We start from the raw sequence: 27,504 nt of genomic DNA on the forward strand, positions 1-27,504 counted from the left end.
TGTTATATAACAAGGTTCACAACACCCCTTTGTTATATAACAAGGTTCACAACACCCCTTTGTTATATAACAAGGTTCACAACACCCCTTTGTTAGGTAACAAGGTTCACAACACCCCTTTGTTATATAACAAGGTTCACAACACTCCTTTGTTATATAACAAGGTTCACAACACTCCTTTGTTATAGAACAAGGTTCACAACACTCCTTTGTTATATGACAAGGTTCACAACACTCCTTTGTTATATAACAAAGTTCACAAACCCCCTTTGTTATATAACAAGGTTCACAACACCCCTTTGTTATATAACAAGGTTCACAACACCCCTTTGTTATATAACACGGTTCACAACACCCCTTTGTTATATAACAAGGTTCACAACACCCCTTTGTTATATAGCACGGTTCACAACACTCCTTTGTTATATAACAAGGTTCACAAACCCCCTTTGTTATATAACACGGTTCACAACACCCCTTTGTTATATAGCACGGTTCACAACACCCCTTTGTTATATAACAAGGTTCACAACACTCCTTTGTTATAGAACAAGGTTCACAACACTCCTTTGTTAGGTAACAAGTTTCACAAACCCCCTTTGTTATATAACAAAGTTCACAAACCCCCTTTGTTATATAACAAGGTTCACAACACCCCTTTGTTATATAACAAGGTTCACAACACCCCTTTGTTATATAACAAGGTTTACAACACCCCTTTGTTATATAACAAGGTTCACAACAACCCTTTGTTACATAACAAGGTTCACAACACCCCTTTGTTACATAACAAGGTTCACAACACTCCTTTGTTATATAACAAGGTTCACAACACCCCTTTGTTATATAACAAGGTTCACAACACCCCTTTGTTATATAACAAGGTTCACAACAACCCTTTGTTAAGTAACAAGGTTCACAACACCCCTTTGTTACATAACAAGGTTCACAACACTCCTTTGTTATATAACACGGTTCACAACAACCCCTTTGTTAAGTAACAAGGTTCACAACACCCCTTTGTTATATAACACGGTTCACAACACCCCTTTGTTATATAACAAGGTTCACATCAACCCTTTGTTATATAACAAGTTCACAACACCCCTTTGTTATATAACAAGGTTCACAACACCCCTTTGTTATATAACAAGGTTCACAACACCCCTTTGTTATATAACAAGGTTCACAACACCCCTTTGTTATATAACAAGGTTCACAACACCCCTTTGTTATATAACAAGGTTCACAGCACCCCTTTGTTATATAACAAGGCTCACAACACTCCTTTGTTATATAACAAGGTTCACAACAACCCTTTGTTATATAACAAGGTTCACAACACCCCTTTGTTACATAACAAGGTTCACAACACCCCTTTGTTACATAACAAGGTTCACAACACCCCTTTGTTATATAACACGGTTCACAACACCCCTTTGTTATATAACAAGGTTCACAACACCCCTTTGTTATATAACAAGGTTCACAACACCCTTTTGTTATATAACAAGGTTCACAACACCCCTTTGTTATATAACAAGGTTCACAACACTCCTTTGTTATATAACAAGGTTCACAACACCCCTTTGTTATATAACAAGGTTCACAACACCCCTTTGTTATATAACAAGGTTCACAACACCCTTTTGTTAGGTAACAAGGTTCACAACACCCCTTTGTTAGGTAACAAGGTTCACAACACCCCTTTGTTATATAACAAGGTTCACAACAACCCTTTGTTACGTAACAAGGTTCACAACAACCCTTTGTTATGTAACAAGGTTCACAACACCCCTTTGTTACATAACAAGGTTCACAACACCCCTTTGTTACATAACAAGGTTCACAACACCCCTTTGTTACATAACAAGGTTCACAACAACCCTTTGTTATATAACAAGGTTCACAACACCCCTTTGTTACATAACAAGGTTCACAACACCCCTTTGTTACATAACAAGGTTCACAACACCCCTTTGTTATATAACACGGTTCACAACACCCCTTTGTTATATAACAAGGTTCACAACACCCCTTTGTTATATAACAAGGTTCACAACACCCTTTTGTTACGTAACAAGGTTCACAACAACCCTTTGTTATGTAACAAGGTTCACAACACCCCTTTGTTATATAACAAGGTTCACAACACTCCTTTGTTATATAACAAGGTTCACAACACTCCTTTGTTATATAACAAGGTTCACAACACTCCTTTGTTATATAACAAGGTTCACAACACCCCTTTGTTACATAACAAGGTTCACAACACCCCTTTGTTACATAACAAGGTTCACAACAACCCTTTGTTATATAACAAGGTTCACAACACCCCTTTGTTACATAACAAGGTTCACAACACCCCTTTGTTACATAACAAGGTTCACAACACCCCTTTGTTATATAACAAGGTTCACAACACTCCTTTGTTATATAACACGGTTCACAACACTCCTTTGTTATATAACAAGGTTCACAACACTCCTTTGTTATATAACAAGGTTCACAACACTCCTTTGTTATATAACAAGGTTCACAACACTCCTTTGTTATATAACAAGGTTCACAACACTCCTTTGTTACATAACAAGGTTCACAACACTCCTTTGTTATATGACAAGGTTCACAACAACCCTTTGTTATATAACAAGGTTCACAACACCCTTTTGTTACGTAACAAGGTTCACAACACCCCTTTGTTATATAACAAGGTTCACAACACTCCTTTGTTATATAACAAGGTTCACAACACTCCTTTGTTATATAACAAGGTTCACAACACTCCTTTGTTATATAACAAGGTTCACAACACCCCTTTGTTACATAACAAGGTTCACAACACCCCTTTGTTATATAACACGGTTCACAACACCCCTTTGTTATATAACAAGGTTCACAACACCCCTTTGTTATATAACAAGGTTCACAACACCCTTTTGTTACGTAACAAGGTTCACAACAACCCTTTGTTATATAACAAGGTTCACAACACTCCTTTGTTATATAACAAGGTTCACAACACTCCTTTGTTATATAACAAGGTTCACAACACTCCTTTGTTATATAACAAGGTTCACAAACCCCCTTTGTTACATAACAAGGTTCACAACACCCCTTTGTTACGTTACAAGGTTCACAACACCCCTTTGTTATATAACAAGGTTCACAACACCCTTTTGTTATATAACAAGGTTCACAACACCCCTTTGTTATATAACAAGGTTCACAACAACCCTTTGTTATATAACAAGGTTCACAACACCCCTTTGTTACGTAACAAGGTTCACAACACCCCTTTGTTATATAACAAGGTTCACAACACCCCTTTGTTATATAACAAGGTTCACAACACCCCTTTGTTATATAACAAGGTTCACAACAACCCTTTGTTATATAACAAGGCTCACAGCACCCCTTTGTTATATAACAAGGTTCACAACACCCCTTTGTTATATAACACGGTTCACAACACTCCTTTGTTATATAACAAGGTTCACAACACTCCTTTGTTATATAACAAGGTTCACAACACTCCTTTGTTGTGTAAGTTGTGTTGGTTCCATGGACAGATTACATGATCTCATCTCAACTGAACCTAGTAAGCACATAGATATACAACTTTTAACCTAGTAAGCACATAGATATACAACTTTTAACCTAGTAAACACATAGATATACAACTTTATTTTCATGAATGCATCTTGTGTACATAAACTTTTGGTGTAAGTCGCCCAATGTCTGTCTGTGATGGTGTATATTCTGATATTAATGTACGTGTACATGTGTTATTGAGGTGTGAGATGTTTCCTATTTGATGTTAAATTTTCATTTCATATTGTCAAATGTCAAAAAAGTATGTCATACTTATCAATTATGTATAATATCCCTTGATTTATTCTACTTTGGCCATTTGAAGGAGAGACAATATATAGGCATTAGCCTGCTATTCTATCAAATTCACTATGCAATCTTCTCAATAAAATTTACTGAAATGAAATATATATTGTGTAAAGAATAAACAGGACTTGATTGTCATTGCCATGGATTTTAATGTTGCAGATGTTTCCATGGCAACTTTCCTAACCATCAGAATTATGGCTGATTGTTAGCTCCCAGTGGAGGATAAATTTCAAAACTGAAAATCTAACAAAACTAACTCCCTAGATTGATTCTTCTTTGTAATAGATTGACTTCCTGTTTTTATCACGTAAAGAGCCAAGGGGCCCAACAAGTAAACTTTGACCCTGAATAAGGGAGGCTTTGTTGGCATTTATACTTAACTGTGACAGACCTGAGTGGGCTTATTACCAGACATGGGCTTATTACATGACATGGGCTTATTACCAGACATTGACTTATTACCAGACATGGGCTTATTACCAGACATTGACTTATTACCAGACATTGACTTATTACCAGGCATGGGCTTATTATCAGACATTGACTTATTACCACACATGGGCTTATTACCAGACATGGGCTTATTACCAGGCATGGGCTTATTACCAGACATTGACTTATTACCAGACATGGGCTTATTACCAGAAATGGGCTTATTACCAGGCATGGGCTTATTATCAGACATTGACTTATTACCAGACATGGACTTATTACCAGACATGGGCTTATTACCAGGCATGGACTTATTACCAGACATTGACTTATTACCAGGTATGGTCTTATTACCAGACATTGACTTATTACCAGACATGGGTTTATTACCAGACATCAGCTTATTACCAGACATTGACTTATTACCAGACATTGACTTATTACCGGGTATTGACTTATAACCAGACATTGACTTATTACCAGACATTGACTTATTACCAGGTATGGACTTATTACCAGACATGGGCTTATTACCAGGCATGGACTTATACAGACATGGGTTTATTACCAGACATCAGCTTATTACCAGACATTGACTTATTACCAGACATTGACTTATTACCAGACATGGGCTTATAACCAGACATGGGCTTATTACCAGACATTGACTTATTACCAGGTATGGGCTTATTACCAGGCATGGGCTTATTACCAGGCATGGGCTTATTACCAGACATGGGTTTATTACCAGGTATGGACTTATTACCAGACATCGGCTTATTACCAGACATTGACTTATTACCAGACATTGACTTATTACCAGACATGGACTTATTACCAGACATTGACTTATTACCAGACATTGACTTATTACCAGACATTGACTTATTACCAGACATGGACTTATTACCAGACATGGGCTTATTACCAGGCATGGACTTATTACCAGACATTGACTTATTACCAGGTATGGTCTTATTACCAGACATTGACTTATTACCAGGCATGGACTTATACAGACATGGGTTTACTACCAGACATCAGCTTATTACCAGACATTGACTTATTACCAGACATTGACTTATTACCAGACATTGACTTATTACCAGACATTGACTTATTACCAGGTATGGACTTATTACCAGACATGGGCTTATTAACAGGCATGGACTTATACAGACATGGGTTTATTACCAGACATCAGCTTATTACCAGACATTGACTTATTACCAGACATTGACTTATTACCAGACATCGGCTTATTACCAGTCATGGGTTTATTACCAGGTATGGATTTATTGCCAGACATGGGCTTATTACCAGACATCGGCTTATTACCAGACATTGACTTATTACCAGACATGGGCTTATAACCAGACATGGGCTTATTGCCAGACATGGGCTTATTACCAGACATTGACTTATTACCAGACATGGGCTTATTACCAGACATGGGCTTATTACCAGACATGGACTTATTACCAGACATTGACTTATTACCAGGTATGGACTTATTACCAGACATGGGCTTATTACCAGGCATGGACTTATACAGACATGGGTTTATTACCAGACATCAGCTTATTACCAGACATTGACTTATTACCAGACATGGGCTTATAACCAGACATGGGCTTATTGCCAGACATGGGCTTATTACCAGACATTGACTTATTACCAGACATGGGCTTATTACCAGACATGGGCTTATTACCAGACATTGACTTATTACCAGACATGGGCTTATTACCAGACATTGACTTATTACCAGACATGGGCTTATTACCAGACATGGGTTTATTACCAGGTATGGACTTATTACCAGACATCGGCTTATTACCAGACATCGACTTATTATCAGACATTGACTTATTACCAGACATTGACTTATTACCAGACATGGGCTTATAACCAGACATGGGCTTATTGCCAGACATTGGCTTATTACCAGACATTGACTTATTACCAGACATGGGCTTATTACCAGACATGGGCTTATTACCAGACATGGGCTTATTACCAGACATTGACTTATTACCAGGTATGGACTTATTACCAGACATGGGCTTATTACCAGGCATGGACTTATACAGACATGGGTTTATTACCAGACATGGACTTATACAGACATGGGTTTATTACCAGACATCAGCTTATTACCAGACATTGACTTATTACCAGACATTGACTTATTACCAGACATCGGCTTATTACCAGTCATGGGTTTATTACCAGGTATGGATTTATTGCCAGACATGGGCTTATTACCAGACATCGGCTTATTACCAGACATTGACTTATTACCAGACATGGGCTTATAACCAGACATGGGCTTATTGCCAGACATGGGCTTATTACCAGACATTGACTTATTACCAGACATGGGCTTATTACCAGACATTGACTTATTACCAGACATGGGCTTATAACCAGACATGGGCTTATTGCCAGACATGGGCTTATTACCAGACATTGACTTATTACCAGACATGGGCTTATTACCAGACATGGGCTTATTACCAGACATTGACTTATTACCAGACATGGGCTTATTACCAGACATGGGCTTATTACCAGACATGGGCTTATTACCAGACATTGACTTATTACCAGACATGGGCTTATTACCAGACATGGGTTTATTACCAGGTATGGACTTATTACCAGACATCGGCTTATTACCAGACATCGACTTATTATCAGACATTGACTTATTACCAGACATTGACTTATTATCAGACATTGACTTATTACCAGACATTGACTTATTACCAGACATGGGCTTATAACCAGACATGGGCTTATTGCCAGACATGGGCTTATTACCAGACATTGACTTATTACCAGACATGGGCTTATTACCAGACATGGGCTTATTACCAGACATGGGCTTATTACCAGACATTGACTTATTACCAGGTATGGACTTATTACCAGACATGGGCTTATTACCAGGCATGGACTTATTACCAGGCATGGACTTATACAGACATGGGTTTATTACCAGACATCAGCTTATTACCAGACATTGACTTATTACCAGACATGGGTTTATTACCAGGTATGGACTTATTACCAGACATCGGCTTATTACCAGACATCGACTTATTATCAGACATTGACTTATTACCAGACATTGACTTATTACCAGACATGGGCTTATAACCAGACATCGGCTTATTGCCAGACATGGGCTTATTACCAGACATTGACTTATTACCAGACATGGGCTTATTACCAGACATGGGCTTATTACCAGACATTGACTTATTACCAGTCAGGGGCTTATTACCAGACATGGGCTTATTACCAGACATTGGCTTATTACCAGACATGGGCTTATTACCAGGCATGGACTTATTACCAGACATTGACTTATTACCAGGTATGGTCTTATTACCAGACATTGACTTATTACCAGGCATGGACTTATACAGACATGGGTTTATTACCAGACATCAGCTTATTACCAGACATTGACTTATTACCAGACATTGACTTATTACCAGACATTGACTTATTACCAGACATTGACTGACTTATTACCAGACATTGACTTATTACCAGACATTGACTTATTACCAGACATTGACTTATTACCAGGTATGGACTTATTACCAGACATGGGCTTATTACCAGGCATGGACTTATACAGACATGGGTTTATTACCAGACATCAGCTTATTACCAGACATTGACTTATTACCAGACATTGACTTATTACCAGACATCGGCTTATTACCAGTCATGGGTTTATTACCAGGTATGGATTTATTGCCAGACATGGGCTTATTACCAGACATCGGCTTATTACCAGACATTGACTTATTACCAGACATGGGCTTATAACCAGACATGGGCTTATTGCCAGACATGGGCTTATTACCAGACATTGACTTATTACCAGACATGGGCTTATTACCAGACATGGGCTTATTACCAGACATTGACTTATTACCAGACATGGGCTTATTACCAGACATGGGCTTATTACCAGACATGGGCTGATTACCAGACATGGGCTTATTACCAGACATTGACTTATTACCAGGTATGGACTTATTACCAGACATGGGCTTATTACCAGGCATGGACTTATACAGACATGGGTTTATTACCAGACATCAGCTTATTACCAGACATTGACTTATTACCAGACATTGACTTATTACCAGACATCGGCTTATTACCAGTCATGGGTTTATTACCAGGTATGGATTTATTGCCAGACATGGGCTTATTACCAGACATCGGCTTATTACCAGACATTGACTTATTACCAGACATGGGCTTATAACCAGACATGGGCTTATTGCCAGACATGGGCTTATTACCAGACATTGACTTATTACCAGACATGGGCTTATTACCAGACATGGGCTTATTACCAGACATTGACTTATTACCAGACATGGGCTTATTACCAGACATGGGCTTATTACCAGACATGGGCTTATTACCAGACATTGACTTATTACCAGACATGGGCTTATTACCAGACATGGGCTTATTACCAGACATGGGCTTATCATCAGGCATGAACTTATAACCAGACATGGGCTTATTACCGGATATGGACTTATTACCAGACATGGGCTTATTACCAGACATGGGTTAATTATCAGACATTGACTTATTACCAGACATGGGTTTATTACCAGGTATGGACTTATTACTAGACATGGACTTATTACCAAACATGGACTTATTACCAGACATCGGCTTATTACCAGACATGGGTTTATTACCAGGTATGGACTTATTACCAGACATCGGCTTATTACCAGACATCGACTTATTATCAGACATTGACTTATTACCAGACATTGACTTATTACCAGACATGGGCTTATTATCAGACATGAGTTTATTATCAGGCATGAGTTTAATACCAGGCATGGGCTTATTACCAGACAAGGGCTTATTTCCAGACATGGGCTTATTATCAGACATGAGTTTATTATCAGGCATGAGTTTAATACCAGGCATGAACTTATTACCAGATACAAACTTGACAGAAACTTGAACGCGCTCTATCTACACTGTATCTTTACATCAATTTATTTCTTAAATTTCCAGCATCCAATGGAAACATTTCGTATGAGCCTCAATATGAAAGTGAATCCGACTCAGATAGTGACATATCAACAGACGGATGTGGGTCTCCCAGAATGCAACGCAAGAAAAGGCCAAAACAGTTCCGGGCTGCCAAAGTAGAACGATCCATCACATTCCGAACCCTGGATGAGCTTCTCTACAATGACAGTTTGCCAGAGGTTTGTTTTTCTCACTTTTTACTGATTATTATTCAATTCACCCACACCCATGTTCATCAGATGGTGGGCTATTCAATTCACCCTACCCCCATGTTCATCAGATGGTGGGCTATTCAATTCACCCTACCCCCATGGTCATAGATGGTGGGCTATTCAATTCACCCTACCCCCCGTGTTCATCAGATGGTGGGCTATTCAATTCACCCTACCCCCATGTTCATCAGATGGTGGACTATTCAATTCACCCTACCCCCCCGTGTTCATTAGATGGTGGGCTATTCAATTCACCCTACCCCCAGAGTCATCAGATGGTGGGCTATTCAATTCACCCTACCCCCGTGTTCATCAGATGGTGGGCTGTTCAATTCACCCTACCCCCATGTTCATCAGATGGTGGGCTATTCAATTCACCCTACCCCAAGAGTCATCAGATGGTCGACTATTCAATTCACCCTACCCCCGTGTTCATCAGATGGTGGGCTATTCAATTCACCCTTCCCCCGTGTTCATCAGATGGTGGGCTATTCAAATCACCCGACCCCCGTGTTCATCAGATGGTGGACTATTCAAATCACCCGACCCCCGTGTTCATCAGATGGTGGGCTATTCAATTCACCCTACCCCCCGTGTTCATCAGATGGTGGGCTGTTCAATTCACCCTACCCCCATGTTCATCAGATGGTGGACTATTAAATTCACCCTACCCCCATGTTCATCAGATGGTGGGCTATTCAATTCACCCTACCCCCGTGTTCATCAGATGGTGGGCTGTTCAATTCACCCTACCCCCATGTTCATCAGATGGTGGGCTATTCAATTCACCCTACCCCCGTGTTCATCAGATGGTGGGCTGTTCAATTCACCCTACCCCCGTGTTCATCAGATGGTGGGCTGTTCAATTCACCCTACCCCCGTGTTCATCAGATGGTGGGCTATTCAATTCACCCTACCCCCATGGTCATCAGATGGTGAGCTAGTCTATTCACCCTACCCCCTGTGTTCCTCAGATCGTGGGCTGTTCAATTCACCCTACCCCCATGGTCATCAGATGGTGGGCTATTCAATTCACCCTACCCCCGTGTTCATCAGATGGTGGGCTGTTCAATTCACCCTACCCCCGTGTTCATCAGATGGTGGGCTATTCAATTCACCCTACCCCCGTGTTCATCAGATGGTGGGCTATTCAATTCACAATACCCCCATGTTCGTCAGATGGTGGGCTATTCAATTCACCCTACCCCCATGGTCATCAGATTGTGGGCTATTCAATTCACCCTACCCCCCGTGTTCATCAGATGGTGGGCTGTTCAATTCACCCTACCCCCATGGTCATCAGATGGTGGGCTATTCAATTCACCCTACCCCCTGTGTTCATCAGATGGTGGACTATTCAATTCCCCCTACCCCCAGTCATCAGATGGTGGGCTGTTCAATTCACCCTACCCCCCGTGTTCATCAGATGGTTGGCTGTTCTATTCACCCTACCCCCATGGTCATCAGATGGTGAGCTAGTCTATTCACCCTACCCCCTGTGTTCCTCAGATCGTGGGCTGTTCTATTCACCCTACCCCCGTGTTCATCAGATGGTGAGCTATTCAATTCACCCTACCCCCGTGTTTATCAGATGGTGGACTATTAAATTCACCCTACCCCCAGAGTCATCAGATGGTGGACTATTAAATTCACCCTACCCCTGTGTTCATCAGATGTTGAGCTAGTCTATTCACCCTACCCCCGTGTTCATCAGATGGTGGGCTATTCAATTCACCCTACCCCCGTGTTCATCAGATGGTGGGCTATTCAATTCACCCTACCCCCCCATGGTCATCAGATGGTGAGCTATTCTATTCACCCTACCCCCCGTGTTCATCAGATGTTGGGCTATTCAATTCACCCTATCCCCCCGTGTTCATCAGATGGTGGGCTATTCAATTCACCCTACCCCCCCGTGTTCATCAGATGGTGGGCTATTCAATTCACCCTACCCCCCGTGTTCATCAGATGGTGGACTATTCATTTCAAGTGACTGATGTAACTTTATACACTATTTTGTAATTTTTCACTTGTAAACAGTAAGATTTAGCTGCATTTTCAAAAAACATTTTTTATTATTATTGTATACAAGAAATATGTTAGATATATACATTGCGTACATCAACTTGTTATCATCATATATAAATCTTGTCAAAATATCAAAAAAATTTTGATGACTTTAGTCACCATGCCCACTTTACATGTAACAAGGCATGGTGAAGTCGTATTGAACGGATATGGAATACTTAATGATCGTCACATGATTAAAAATATCATCTTGAATTCATTTCTGTTTCATACAAGTTTTATGGCCAATCCTCATTAAGATAACAACTCGAGATTAGTTTGATGGTCGGAATTAAAACTGATTTGAAATCCTGCTTTATACAGCTGAAAATGTAATAAATACAGAGAGGATAATATGTGGACCTGAAAGATCACTTCAATGGTTCGTGTTATAAACATAAATTTGTCTTTGCTAATTGACAGAGCTCCAAACTGTTGGAAGTGACATCGAACATCTGGGGCACCAAGTTCCACATCACGGGGACGATGCCGTACCTGCCGGAGGATCTGGGTCATATTCTCTATAAGACCAGCCTTCTACATCTCCAGCCGCGACAGATGACCATAACCGTCACAGAGATTCGTAGTGACGGTCAGCTTCTCAGTCGTGACCCCAACTTTTCACCAGCGCGGGCCATCGAAGAGGAGAGTGATCAGTCATGTAGGTTTGAAAGGTCAAAGGTCAAATGGCCTACAAAATGTACTTCATATGTCTGTCCTTCAATAAGCCGACTGGTGTCATACGTCTGTCCTTCAATAAACTGACCGGTGTCATACGTCTGTCCTTCAATAAACTGACCGGTGTCATACGTCTGTCCTTCAATAAGCCGACCGGTGTCATACGTCTGTCCTTCAATAAACTGACCGGTGTCATATGTCTGTCCTTCAATAAGCCGACCGGTGTCATACGTTTGTCCTTCAATAACCTGACCGGTGTCATATGTTTGTCCTTCAATAAACTGACCGGTGTCATACGTCTGTCCTTCAATAACCTGACCGGTGGCATATGTCTGTCCTTCAATAAACTGACCGGTGTCATACGTCTGTCCTTCAATAACCTGACCGGTGTCATATGTTTGTCCTTCGATAAGCCGACCGGTGTCATACGTTTGTCCTTCAATAACCTGACCGGTGTCATATGTTTGTCCTTCAATAAACTGACCGGTGTCATGCATAATATGTACCGGAAATTACATATTACATACTTTTTATTCCTGCATAAAATTCCTACCAAAAATCTTTGGTTTTAATTTTATCACTCAAAAATAGTGAAGATATGAATAAACAACATAGGGGGATGTAATTTACAATGTTTCTGACCCCACCCCATCAAATCCCCAGCCGGGGGCCAAAATAAAAAATGTTTAAGGTCACCTGAGATGAGGTCTCAATTGATATAAACGACTTCTTTTTAGCTCACCTGGCCCGAAGGGCATGGCGCAGCGTCCGTCGTCCGTCCGTCAACTTTTCCTTTAAATCGCTACTAGTCCTAAACTACTCAGTGGATTTTGACCAAATTTGGTCTGAAGCATCCTTGGGTGAAGGGGAACTAATTTTGTATAAACGGTGGGTCTGGCCCCCCAGGGGCCTGGCCCAATAGGGGAAATATAGCAAATTCTTAAAAATCCTTCTTCTTCTGTAGAAATGAAGAGATTTGATTCATATTTGGTCTGAAGCATCCTTGGGTGAAGGGGAACCAATTTTGTATAAATGGTGGGTCTGGCCCCCCAGGGGCCTTAGGGGCGGGACCCGATAGGGGAAATATAGCAAATTCTTTAAAATCCTTCTTCTTCTGTAGAAATGAAGGGATTTGATTCATATTTGGTCTGAAGCATCCTTGGGTGAAGGGGAACCAATTTTGTATAAACAGTGGGTCTGGCCCCCCAGGGGCCTTAGGGGCGGGACCCGATAGGGGAAATATAGCAAATTCTTTAAAATCCTTCTTCTTCTGTAGAAATGAAGGGATTTTATTCATATTTGGTTTGAAGCATCCTTGGGTGAAGGGGAACCAATTTTGTATAAACGGTGGGTCTGGCCCTCCAGGGGCCTGGGGGTGGGGCCCAATAGGGGAATATAGCATATTCTTTAAAATCCTTCTTCTTCTGATGGAATAAAGGGATTTGATCCATGTTTGGTCTGAAGCATCCTTGGGTGAAGGGAAACAAATTTTGTATAAACGGTGGGTCTGGCCTCCCAGGGGCCTGAGGGGCGGGGCCCAATAGGGGAAATATAGCAAATTCTTTGAAATCCTTCTTCTTCTGTAGGAATAAAGGGATTTGATCCTTATTTGGTCTGAAACATCCTTGGGTGAAGGGGAACCAATTTTGTATAAACGGTGGGGCTGGCCCCCCAGGGGCCGTAGGGGTGGGGCCCAATAGGGGAAATATAGCAAATTCTTTAAAATCCTTCTTCTTCTGTAGAAATGAAGGGATTTGATTCATATTTGGTCTGAAGCATCCTTGGGTGAAGGGGAACCAATTTTGTATATACTGTGGGTCTGGCCCCCAGGAGCCTGGGGGGTGGGGCCCAATAGAGGAATATAGCATATTCTTTAAAATCCTTCTTCTTCCATAGGAATAAAGGGATTTGATCCATATTTGGTCTGAAACATCCTTGGGTGAAGGGGAACCAATTTTGTATAAACGGTGGGTCTGGCCCCCCAGGGGCCTAGGGGGTAGGGCCCAATAGGGGAATATAGCATATTCTTTAAAATCCTTCTTCTTCTGCAGAAATAAAGGGATTTGATCCATGTTTGGTCTGAAGCATCCTTGGGTGAAGGGGAACCAATTTTGTATAAACGGTGGGTCTGGCCTCCCAGGGGCCTGAGGGGCAGGGCCCAATAGGGGAAATATAGCAAATTCTTTGAAATCCTTCTTCTTCCATAGGAATAAAAGTATTTGGTCTGAAACATCCTTGGGTGAAGGGGAACCAATTTTGTATAAACGGTGGGTCTGGCCCCCCAGGGGCCTAGGGGGTGGGGCCCAATAGGGGAATATAGCATATTCTTTAAAATCCTTCTTCTTCTGCAGAAATAAAGGGATTTGATCCATGTTTGGTCTGAAGCATCCTTGGGTGAAGGGGAACCAATTTTGTATAAACGGTGGGTCTGGCCTCCCAGGGGCCTGGGGGGTTGGGCCCAATAGGGGAAATATAGCAAATTCTTTGAAATCCTTCTTCTTCCGTAGGAATAAAGGGATTTGATCCATATTTGGTCTGAAACATCCTTGGGTGAAGGGAAACCAATTTTGTATAAACGGTTGGTCTTGCCCCTAGGGGCATTAGGGGTGGAGCCCAATAGGGGAAATAGGGTTAATCCTTTAAATCGCTACTAGTCATAAAGTTATAAATGAATTTGAACCAAATTTGGTCAGTAACATTCTTGGGAGAAGGGGAACAGAGTTTGTATACATTTTTACTCTGATCATGAACCCCCAGGGGCCTTAGGGGCGGAGCCAAATAGGGGAAATAGAGATTAGTCTTTAAATTGCTACTGGTCATAAAATTTTTAATGGATTTTAACTAGATTTGGTCAGGAACATCCTTGGAGGAAGGGGAGCAGAGTTTGTATAAATTTTTACTCTGAACCCCCAGGGGCCTGAGGGGCCGGTCCAAATAGGGGAAATAGGATTAATCTTTTAAATCACTGCTAGTCATAAAGTTATGAATGAATTAGAACCAAATTTGGTCAGGAACATCCTTGGGAGAAGGGGAACAGAGTTTTTTTATACATTTTTACTCTGAACCCCCAGGGGCCTGAGGGGCAGAGCCAAATAGGGGAAATAGAGATTAGTCTTTAAATCGCTACTGGTCATAAAATTTTTCATGGATTTTAATTAGATTTGGTCAGGAACATCATTGGGAGAAGGGGAACAGAGTTTGTATAAATTTTTACTCTGAATCCCCAGGGGCCTGAGGGGCGGGGCCAAATAGAGGAAATAGGGTTAATCATTTAAATCGCTACTAGTCATAAAGCTATGGATGAATTTGAACCAAATTTGGTCAGGAACAAGTTTGTATAAATTTTTACTCTGAACCCCCAGGGGCCTGAGGGGCGGGGTCAAATAGGGGAAATAGAGTTAATCATTTAAATTGCTACAAGTCATAAAGTTATGAATGAATTAGAACCATATTTGGTCAGGAACATCCTTGGGGGGAGGGGAACAGAGTTTGTATAAATTTTACTCTGAACACCCAGGGGCCTGAGGGGCGGAGTCTAAGAGGCCCAAGGGTCTTTCCCCACCCTAAGGGACTTAGTTTCTTCACAATTAGGTTGTAAAAATAATCCATAGGGTCTTTCAGTCCCTTAGAGAGTATGTGTATGAACAAATTGAACATGAACATTATTTTGACATTTGGTCAAATCCAACCAGGTGAGCGATACAGGCCCCATGGGCCTCTTGTTTTAAACTAAGCAATGGATATAGCTTATATATGACTAGTAGTATCCTTATGGGGTAGGCATTCAAAATTGTTTTAATGGTTCAGCTGACCCCCTGGGGGCCAGAGGGTGGGGCCAAAAGGGATCAATTTAGGTTAATTACTATAAACAACTACTTCTCTGGAACCAAGCAATGGATATTGCTCATATTTGACTGGTAGCATCCATAAGGGGTGCAGATTCAAAATTTTACAAATGGTGGGGTTGACCCCCTGGGGCCTAAAAGGGGTCAATATAGCTATAATGATATAATGGACCTCTTTTCTGAAACTAAGCAATAGATATTGCTCATATTTGCAGATGTACAAATGTTGGGGCTGACCCCCCCCCCCCCCCCACCCAAAGGGGTCCATTTGGCAATAGTGGTATTAATTACTTCTTCTCTGGAACTAAGCAATGTATGGCATTGATATTTCAGTAGTAACATCTTTGAAACCATTCAGATCCCCACCCCATAACAATATAGTATTGCTGGGCATAAAGAGATGAACTCATTTCGGATGTAAAAATAGCCCCAGGGGTCTTTCCCAACCATAAGGGACTGATTAGTTTCTTTAAACAAAACCATGTTGAATCGTGACTTTGTTTCTGGGTTGTATATCTCAAGCAGTTGAGATTCCCACCCCATAATCATATATATTATAGCATTGTTAGACATCAACAAATAAAACTATTAACAAATGGAACATAATTGTTTTGAGATTTGCTCAAATAAACCGGATGAGCGATACAGACCCTCTGGGCCTCTTGTTTTTCCTGATATTAAAAACCAGTCATATTTTCCCAATGGAAAAGGAACAGACCCCTGTATAATAAGGGTAAGAAACAACATTTGAGATCTGAAGGGCCATTCAATATAACTCAAATAAGCTACTCTCATCAACATTTCATCTTCTGTTTCTGATTTAGCTATACAGGCCCTATGTGTCTTTTGTTATTGATGTTTTTTGTGTAATAATTAAGTAACTGTCCTATTTGATGTTGTTCGTTGTTTTGCAGCCTTCGATGAAATGCTGTATGATGGCGGAGACTATTGCCACGACGAAGGAATACTCGTTGTCACGGAAACAGCTGTTGCCGGTAACAACAACAAAAATCAAGTTGTAGTTGATGTGCTTCCATCCAATTCTTCAACCAATCAGAGTGAAGATAACAAACCCTTTTTGGACCTGATGGGTGACAGTTGCGGCATTAGTAACGTTTTAGTCGGTACTGAGAGACCTTTAAGGACGCCAAACATGAAAAATAGGTCGCTGTCACCCGCAACAGAATCTCTTGCTCAAAACAATGCCTTCAATTGTGACTCCAATTCAGTGCTCAAAGATAAATATGTCGGCCAAGGGGCCAAGCCAAAGGTTAAAAACTTCCCTTTTTCCACAGGATCTCAAATGACAGAGGTGAACGTTTCGTCTGCGTCTGAGGATTGTGGTAATTCCGAAGTCAGCCCCACTATGAATGGTGTTATGCGAACAAGTTTACATAACGAAGTTGAACACATAATGAAATACGATGAGGAAAATCGGTGGGCAGATCGTGCCAATTGTGGGATTAAATTTATTGATGATGACAAAGATTACAGTAAAACTGTGGAGACGAACCACGAAAATACAGTTATTTGTGATTCTAGTCAGCTGACGCCAACGTCAAATCTCACATCCGAACATCAAAAACGTTTGTATCTCGCAGCATCAGAAGAATTACTAAAGGATGCTGGGAAGGATGTTTCGGAATTGTTATTCGACCGGAGAGAAAGTATAGATTCATTAGCAACAGAAGATGATAGCGTTGATTTCATGGATTCCCACACAAACTTGACAGACAATGATAGTATCACTAGCAGTCCTTCTTATTCACCAAAGTCACACTCATGCAATCTCAAGTCCAAAGATTTCTTCGGTGATGACAGCTCAGGGCTCCATAGAGACCCGTTTTCTATCAGCACTCCTGACTTCGAAATTAACCACAGTGCATCACTCCCAGCCTCTCCTATCCGGAGAAGTCCGAAAGGGGACTCTCCAACTAGGAAACTCCGGGAGGAAGTTCTTAAGGGCAAATGTAAACATTACAGTCCTATATTTAAACGAAAGTCAAAGTACTCGGCAACACAGATAGAAAGTTCTGACGAGGATCTATCGTCCTCAGTTGAAGAGATTCGGTTTTCTCACAATTATAAGAATTTAGAATCATTCCAGAAAGCTCAATTTAAACAGAAGGTAAGTTCACTGAACTTGAGGGTTAACTTAAACCCGGTTGTTATAAAGGGATTCTATTCATTAAAGCATTTTCATTTGTATTGTCAAAATATGCATTGTAAGAGATGTATGGATGAATTTTCTGTCTCCATAGTTACGGAAGGTGCATTGTAAGAGATGTATGGATGAATTTTCTGTCTCCATAGTTATGGAAGGTGCATTGAAAGAGATCTATGGATGAATTTTCTGTTTCCATAGTTACGGAAGGTGCATTGTAAGAGATGTATGGATGAATTTTCTGTTTCCATAGTTACGGAAGGTGCATTGTAAGAGATGTATGGATGAATTTTCTGTTTCCATAGTTACGGAAGGTGCATTGTAAGAGATCTATGGATGAATTTTCTGTTTCCATAGTTACGGAAGGTGCGACGGAAGAGTGAGGAGAGGTCAAGTTTTCCACCAATGGGAATGCGACAATTTGTGATGCACAACAAAGCTCCACTCTGGAATGAGAACAGTCAGGTCTACCAGCTCGACTTCGGAGGACGGGTCACACAGGAGTCAGCGAAAAACTTCCAGATTGAGTTCAGAGGTCGGCAGGTGGGTTTAAAATTTGAAGGATTCAAAGGGTAAGCAGGAGAGATGTGAGATATTTGGGTGTAAGGCAAGTAGTTGAATTTCAGTTTTGTATTTAGGATTTTAAGTAGGCAGGTGAATACTTAATGTCCAGGTAAACAATTTGGGGAATTTAGGTCTGGCTCTCAAGAACTGCGGAATTTAGGTCTGGCTCTCAAGAATTTGGGAATTTAGGTCTGGCTCTCAAGAATTGGGGAATATAGGTCTGGCTCTCACGAATTGGAGAATTTAGGTCTAGCTCTCAAGAATTGGAGAATTTAGGTCTGGCTCTCAAGAATTGGAGAATTTAGGTCTGGCTCTCAAGAATTGGAGAATTTAGGTCTGGCTCTCAAGAATTGGAGAATTTAGGTCTAGCTCTCAAGAATTGGAGAATTTAGGTCTAGCTCTCAAGAACTGGGGAATATAGGTCTGGCTCTCAAGAATTGGGGAATTTAGGTCTAGCTCTCAAGAATTGGAGAATTTAGGTCTGGCTCTCAAGAATTGGGCAATTTAGGTCTGGATCTCAAGAATTGGGCAATTTAGGTCTGGATCTCGAGAATTGGGCAATTTAGGTCTGGCTCTCAAGAATCGGGGAATTTAGGTCTAGCCCTCAAGAATTGAGGAATTCAAGTCTAGCTCTCAAGAATATTGGGGAATATTGCTCTGGCTTTCAAGAATTGGGGAATTTAGCTCTGGCTCTCAATTGGGTGATATTTATGGGTTCAGTGACTGACTTGTATAACTGAGGATATTAAGGTAGGAGCAGTAGGGTCTAGTAAATTAGGATTGAGGAACTCACAGGTGGTTAATTAGGATTGAGGAACACACAGGTGTTAAATTAGGATTGAGGAACACACAGGTGGTAAATTAGGATTGAGGCACAGACAGATGGTTAATTAGGATTGAGGAAAACACAGGTGTTAAATTAGGATTGAGGAACACACAGGTGTTAAATTAGGATTGAGGAACACACAGGTGTTAAATTAGGATTGAGGAACATACAGGTGTTAAATTAGGATTGAGGAACACACAGGTGTTAAATTAGGATTGAGGAACACACAGGTGTTAAATTAGGATTGAGGAACATACAGGTGTTAAATTAGGATTGAGGAACACACAGCTAGTTAATTAGGATTAAGGAACTCACAGGTGTTAAATTAGGATTGAGGCACAGACAGGTGATTAATTACGATTGAGGAAAACACAGGTGTTAAATTAGGATTGAGGAACACACAGGTGTTAAATTAGGATTGAGGAACACACAGGTGTTAAATTAGGATTGAGGAACACACAGGTGTTAAATTAGGATTGAGGCACAGACAGGTGGTTAATTAGGATTGAGGCACAGACAGGTGGTTAATTAGGATTGAGGAACTCACAGGTGGTAAATTAGGATTGAGGCACAGACAGGTGGTTAATTAGGATTGAGGCACAGACAGGTGGTTAATTAGGATTGAGGAACTCACAGGTGGTAAATTAGGATTGAGGAACACACAGGTGGTAAATTAGGATTGAGGAACTCACAAGTTGTTAATTAGGATTGAGGAACACACAGGTGGTAAATTAGGATTGAGGAACACACAGGTGGTAAATTAGGATTGAGGAACACACAGGTGGTAAATTAGGATTGAGGAACTCACATGTGGTAAATTAGGATTGAGGAACACACAGGTGGTAAATTAGGATTGAGGAACTCACAAGTGGTAAATTAGGATTGAGGCACAGACAAGTTGTTAATTAGGATTGAGGAACTCACAAGTTGTTAATTAGGATTGAGGAACACACAGGTGGTAAATTAGGATTGAGGAACACACAGGTGGTAAATTAGGATTGAGGAACACACAGGTGGTAAATTAGGATTGTGTACAATTTGTCTATGTGTTGCTTGTAGACAAAGGCCTACACTGAGGACCTTAAACCCTTAAGCTTGTGAAAGGTAAAGAAATGTGCAGACAAACACCAATATTATATCCCATTTAGTGCTGACAGAAAGTTGTTTGTGTCAACCATAAATTAGTTAAGGATATCAATACCTCACTCAGCATATTAGTTTGATTGGCTAAGTGATTAAAAATGCATCTTGCCATCTCTCTCTGACAATAAACCTGTGGGCTTATATATAATTAGTATCTGTTAGCATTGATACTGATGTGGAATAGACAAGAGTAAGCTTATTACTAGTGCTGTGTATCGGCAACAATGTCACGATACGATATGTATTGCGATACAGACATCACAATACGATACGTATCGCGTATACGTGAAATTGTCATAAATTGAAACAAATCAAACAATATTTAACGTTCAATCTGAAGTTTTAATGACACTCATTGAACACATTTTTAGCCCACCATCATCAGATGGTGGGCTATTCAAATCGCCCTGCGTCCGTGGTCCGTGGTCCGTCCGTCCGTCTGTCCGTAAACAATTCTTGTTATCGCTAATCCTCAGAAAGCACTGAAGGGATCTTTCTCAAATTTCATATGTAGGTTCCCCGTGGTGCCTAGTTATGCATATTGCATTTTGAGACCAATCGGTAAACAACATGGCCGACAGGCAGCCATCTTGGATTTTGACAATTGAAGTTTGTTATCGCTATTTCTGAGAAAGTACTGAAGGGATCTTTCTCAAATTTCATATGCAGGTTCCCCTTGGTGCCTAGTTATGCATATTGCATTTTGAGACTAATCAGAAAACAACATGGCCGACAGACAGCCATCTTGGAATTTGACAATTGAAGTTTGTTATCGCTATTTCTGTGAAAGTACTGAAGGGATCTTTTTAAAATTTCATATGTAGGTTCCCCTCAGTGCCTAGTTTTACATATTGGGACCAATCCGAAAACAACATGGCCGACAGACAGCCATTATCGCTAAATCTTAAATTTTATATATAGGTTCTCCTTGTTTGAAAAGTACTAGAGGGCTGTTTCTGAATTTACACAGATTAGTAAGTCTTAGAGGAAGGGAAAAGTAGAGAAAAGATCAATCTGACATGGAACCTATAAAGATCATTCAATGGTGGGCGCCAAGATCCCTCTAGGATTTCTTGTTAACAAAAACAGTAGAATTAAACAGATCTAAATAAATGTCAAATATAAACAGGACTCTTGAGTCTTGTCACTGAAACATTGTCGACTCTGAATGTTATACATTGGGTCAACAACGTGCAACAAGTTACAACTCACGGAAACATTCATTTCCACTGCAGAAAAGGGCGCAGATCATTTATTATAAACTAGTTATCGATACATTATTTAGCATGTTTGCTATCAGCTTTTAAACATAGTGGTTTTCGGCTTTATTTGTGTTAAACCTGTCCACGGTTTTCGGTTTTCAATACTTGTCTTGCTGGTGGTGTAAAATTGTCAAATGAGGGTGATGCCGATTTAATGCGAATTCAAGTTATTGTGTTCCCGGAATACGTTAACTCCGCCTCCCATTCTGTGAATACGGCAATACTGAATACTCTACTTCGATAGGTAAGTTCCATGTGCCGTGGACCCTTGACTTGTTTCAAGTCAACGAATATCTTTGATTTACAAGTCGGAGGAGGTTTAGTACTAAGATATAGATATAGATAGAGAGATAAAGTTAAACGGAATTACACATGGCTGTCAGCGTTAGCCATTGTCCATATTTATTCGCAATCATCAAGGTGCTCTGCATTGGCGACTTCATACAATCCGGTTACAAGCGTTTTACTGACGGTGCGCTTCGGCACGCTCGATTCGCTGTATCAAATGTGTTACATGGACCCGCACCCATGCCGGCGATATTACGATACAGGGATGACTGTATCGATGTATCGTATCGCGGCACAAAACGAACATATATCGATACGTATTGATGTATCGTTAGAGCACTACTTATTACATGACAAAAACATGACGTATACACGAAATATACATGACATATACACGACAAATATGCGACAAGCACAGGGCAAATACACAACATATACAGGGAATATATATGACATATACACGACATATACTCGATAAATACATGACAATTTCACAACATATATACGAAAAATAAACGACATATACACGACCTAGGAATATTGAAAATATTTAAATGGACTTTTCATTTTAATTCACTGTATGAGTTCCTTCTTTTTACAGGTTATGCAATTTGGTCGGATAGATAGTAACGCCTATACACTGGACTTCCAGTACCCGTTCACAGCTATACAAGCATTCGCTGTCGCTCTGGCCAACGTAACACAACGGCTAAAGTGAAAAGGCTCAAAGGAGGAAGTGTATGGCAATGCTCTGGCCGACGTAACACAAAGGCTAAAGTGAAAAGGCTCAAAGGATCTGTAGGAGGAAGGATGTGACAACGCATCGACTGATTGCAAATTTAGCCACAAGAACTTCTGGACAATGGTGTGAGGGATCAAAATAAGGGGGGCAACTCTGGTGTGAGAGATCAAAACAGGGGAGACAACTCCAGGTCCTCATCATGCAGTTTTCAGTTATGTGTTAACAGTGTCCAGATTTGGAAATGTATCACCCAGTAGTTAATGCAGATGGTTGTTCAAACTACAGTAGGGGGTTACGATTTATGTGATTCTGCTCAACTTAGAGCTTCCTGTAGAGCTCGGTAGAAAGCTGAGCAGGGCTCGTTATCAGTGCTCGGTAGAAATTACATGGTGTCTTTATGCATGTAACATAGACATGTTAGTAAAAGTTGAAGTAGACAACAGTTGCTGATGCGGCTTACGTTGACATACTTTGGTCAAAGTTGTGGATTATGACTGTGTTTCAGTGTAGCATTCCCTGAAAGTTTCCGTGTGAAAAATGTTGTTCAGGGATAACTGGAGCAGACGGCAGCCAAATGTCCAGATGTATACTGGGTGTTGGATTTGGTGGACCTTCCAAAACTTTCCAAAATGTTTTCAATTTTCTGCCTCAAATGTGATTCTACTGTAACATGTTTGAAGGGAGGTAACTGTTGTTATGTTCAATATTTACCATGGAGAAAAATAACCTGTTACGCATGAATTTTATTCTAAATTTACAATCAAGTTTTCCATTTTACTTGTTTTCCATTGAAACCTAAATATATTGATGGTCCACTCCAGCAAGTTGTCTTTCCCACCGAGCTATCCATGACGACTGTTTTATTAAAATACCTGTTCCCACCAGAATGCTTGATAATCTTTGGGATACTTGCTACCTTATGAAATACACCTCCTTTCAAAAAGAGTTCCAAATTATAAAATCTATATTTACAATGGATTTTAAACGCATTTCATTACCATGAATGTGAATTATTTGACAATTAATATTTGATTATGCAAATTTGAAAAAAAAAAAAATCAAGGGAGATAATTTTACTCAAGTTGTTGTAGTTAAGGTAGCATGTATCCTTAACTGTTACTTACCCACCAGAGAAGCTTAGTAAGAACCTACTTGACGTTTTGATGGAAGCATTCTCTCAGATGATCAATCTCACTAAAATTAATAGTATATGAAAATATTGACTACTTCTTCTACATCTTCAGTCACAAATCTGCCCCAGAAATCCGGCCATCTCTTAGTCCAACAATTCATCAGGCATACAGATTAAGTTCTGATGAGAATGCATAATATTTGTGTCTGTCAAAAAGATTTTTATAATACTAGGTTGTATGTTCTATGGAAATGTTAGGTTTTGTAGAACTTGGCGTCCGAAGAATTAACGTTTCTATTGGTTAATTATTCTCAGTGGGACCCAAAACTCTTGATTTTTGAAAAAAGAAGTATTAGAAAAAAAATTGGTATGTCATTAGATCATTGTTTCTTGGATGTTTTTTCCAGAGAAACAAATATCAGGGAAATAAAAGAAGTGAAATTAGAAGTTCAGGATTGATGATATACATTATAACCACATAGCTAACACAGAATTGTCCAATGTCACACCCTCCTACTGTTGATAATTACAGTGCATGATGTAGTATCACAGGGATTTGATTCTATAAGAGATTTAAATGTTCCATATATTTGTCTATATACAATGTTGTAGAGCTTTGTTTTATATTCGTCCTACCGTCTAGTCCCTGTTGTAGGTTAGATATTTTATAGTGATTGTAGACGACCGTCACAATCTGAGCCAAAGTCTCCTTAAATGTCTATAACTACTTAACTATGTTAGCTTGTCTGTGATTTTTTTCACCGTGAATATCTCGACTGCCATACCTTAGAATATATGGTTTTGTTACATTTTCTCTATTATGTTTTATTTTTTATCATCATATGCCAAAATGTTTTTATTTGGTATATTTTTTCAACCAAAAATCATTTATGGCCATATATTCCAGTTCCTATTGCCTAAATGTTCATGGCCTGTATGTACTCAAATTTACTGTTTTTCGTTTTTTGTAAGTTTTTCTTCTGCATAACTTACATACTGTACGTTAAATGTCATTGTAAACTAGACCTCACCATATTTGTGATCTACAAAGAGAGCGAAGATTACCAGGAAAGGGGCCCACCTTGAAATACATGTTTGTTACAGGTTAACAATAAGAACATATTTGTTACAGACTGCTTGAAGGGTTATCTCCCCTGCATGACTGATTATCTCCCCTTCCTCGAATGGTTATCCCCCCTGCCTGGTTATCTCCCCTACCTGAAGGGTTATCTCCCCTGTCTGACTGGTTATCTCCCCTGACTAAGGATAAATCTTTAAAAAAAATCCATCATATTCACATTAAATACTGCTTTGATATACATGAACATCATTGTAAACTGTTGTGAGCATATTATATGTAACAACAAGACCGGATCTTCCTGCCCCTGGACCGTACATGGAAGCTGCCATTTTTAGTTCACCCGAGACCACAATGATGTATTCTTATTTCCATTTGTTCATCGCCGTCCCCTGTCCATCCATAAAAAAATACATTTTCGACTTCTCAGACACCCCTGAACCAATTATAATGAAATTTTGCAGAAACCTTCAATAATCAAATATCAACCAAAATTGTGAATTATATGGTCCCCCATATATGTCCATGAAACATACATCTGTTAAAAGTTCTGGTGTGTAAAAGAATGAAATAGCTACTGCCATTTAGACAATACCATCCATTAGAGTTTTATGGTGATTTGAGAATTTATGCTCTCTACTTTAGGAACTGATGAGATTTCTTATTTTTTAAACACTGGGTACTCACACTTAGGTCTATTGATGCTGATGATGCTGATGTCCTGAATTTAAACTATCAAAATGTTTTATTGATACCCATTAAACTCATTGATCAGTCTAAAACAGCTTGATACCAGTTAACAAAATTCAGTATATTTCTGGGTAAAATCTTGACGACATTCGAAACATTCCAGCTTTAAACGTATTTTACCTCACAGTGATGACCATTTCCATTCCTTCAACAAAAATTTTGATAAGAAACATGTTAAGATCAATCAATGTTTTAAATATTTGACATTTCTCCTCGTTTGGCTGATCTATGTGTTGTTTTCATAGTATTTTTTCGTTTCATCAGGGAAGTTTAAATCTAGATATCTTTAAAATGCTTTTATGTTTTAGATCTTTAGCCAAGCTGGGTCATTTCGTAAATAAAATTTATTAATATTTGAGGTGAGGATAAGGTCAAATTCTAGATAAATGCAAATGTGTCCATGAATTGGCTTGAGTATATGATATTGTTAGTTCAGATATATATTTCTGTCCGTATGACCTTGTTAATCACTGGGTGATCAGGATAAGTAGATTTTTTTCTGAGGTCTCCCTTTTACCGCTCCGACCCCCATATCACCAATCACTGCCTCTCCAAAATTTCAACAAAACTTGGGTTTTTTCCAATGTTTCAAATTATGGGATAGAAGTACTTGTGGCCAGGGAAATTGTTAACGTTTGTCGTCTTGCGCCGTCCGTAAACTTTTCACATTTCAAACTTCTCAAGTTCTACCAGTGGGATTCAGCTCTAACTTACCTGAAATGATCCTGAGATGGTCGTGACAAAATTTAATAATTGTTATTTTTCAGGCTTTCCAAAATCCAAGATAAAACTTATCATAAACTTCTTCTCCAGTTCCACTGGTGCCATTGAGCTGGAAATTGGTGAGGATGTTTAGGAAGGGGAGCCTACAAATAACTGTTATTTTTCATCCTTGTGAAAATTTTAACATGGCAGCCATGGCAGCCATTTTGTAACGTGATTGTGCAATCATGGTTTTTCCTGAACCAAACCTTTTTCAAACCTCATCTCAAGTTCCACCAGTGGCATTCAGCTCAAACTTGGCTACAATGATCCTGAGATGGTCCTGACCAAATGTTATTGAATATGTATACTACTAGAGTCAGATGACCGTTGAGGCCCATGGACCTTTTTTTTTCTTTTTCCCCCCAACCAAATATCAGCTCACTAAAAAGCATTTGACAACCGTCCACTGGTTTGAATGTAAATGATTAACGACTAATTACTATATAAATAGTTCTCTATGGTAAAGTGTTATATTGCATGAACTTCTAAGACAGCTGGTATATAATAACAAATAACTCCTACGGCCTAAAATGTCTCCCAACCTGAGAATGTTTGA

At 39.8% G+C, this 27,504-nt stretch overlaps 1 protein-coding gene across 1 annotated transcript in view; it reads left to right on the forward strand.

The window, feature by feature from the left end:
• The window catches only part of LOC117326790 (tubby-related protein 4-like), a 205,217-nt gene extending 178,286 nt beyond the window's left edge, over positions 1 to 26,931 (forward strand). The window contains exons 10-14 of the mRNA XM_033883515.1: positions 9,415 to 9,611; positions 12,135 to 12,372; positions 17,149 to 18,362; positions 18,756 to 18,941; positions 23,083 to 26,931. Coding sequence (XP_033739406.1) covers positions 9,415 to 9,611; positions 12,135 to 12,372; positions 17,149 to 18,362; positions 18,756 to 18,941; positions 23,083 to 23,199 — 1,952 coding nt within the window. The 3' untranslated portion in view covers positions 23,200 to 26,931. The remainder of the gene's footprint in view (positions 1 to 9,414; positions 9,612 to 12,134; positions 12,373 to 17,148; positions 18,363 to 18,755; positions 18,942 to 23,082) is intronic.
• The last annotated feature ends 573 nt before the right edge of the window (positions 26,932 to 27,504 follow it).

This window comes from Pecten maximus, chromosome 5 (assembly GCF_902652985.1).
Source record: "Pecten maximus chromosome 5, xPecMax1.1, whole genome shotgun sequence".
In the NCBI taxonomy this organism is placed as follows: Eukaryota; Metazoa; Mollusca; class Bivalvia; order Pectinida; family Pectinidae; genus Pecten; species Pecten maximus.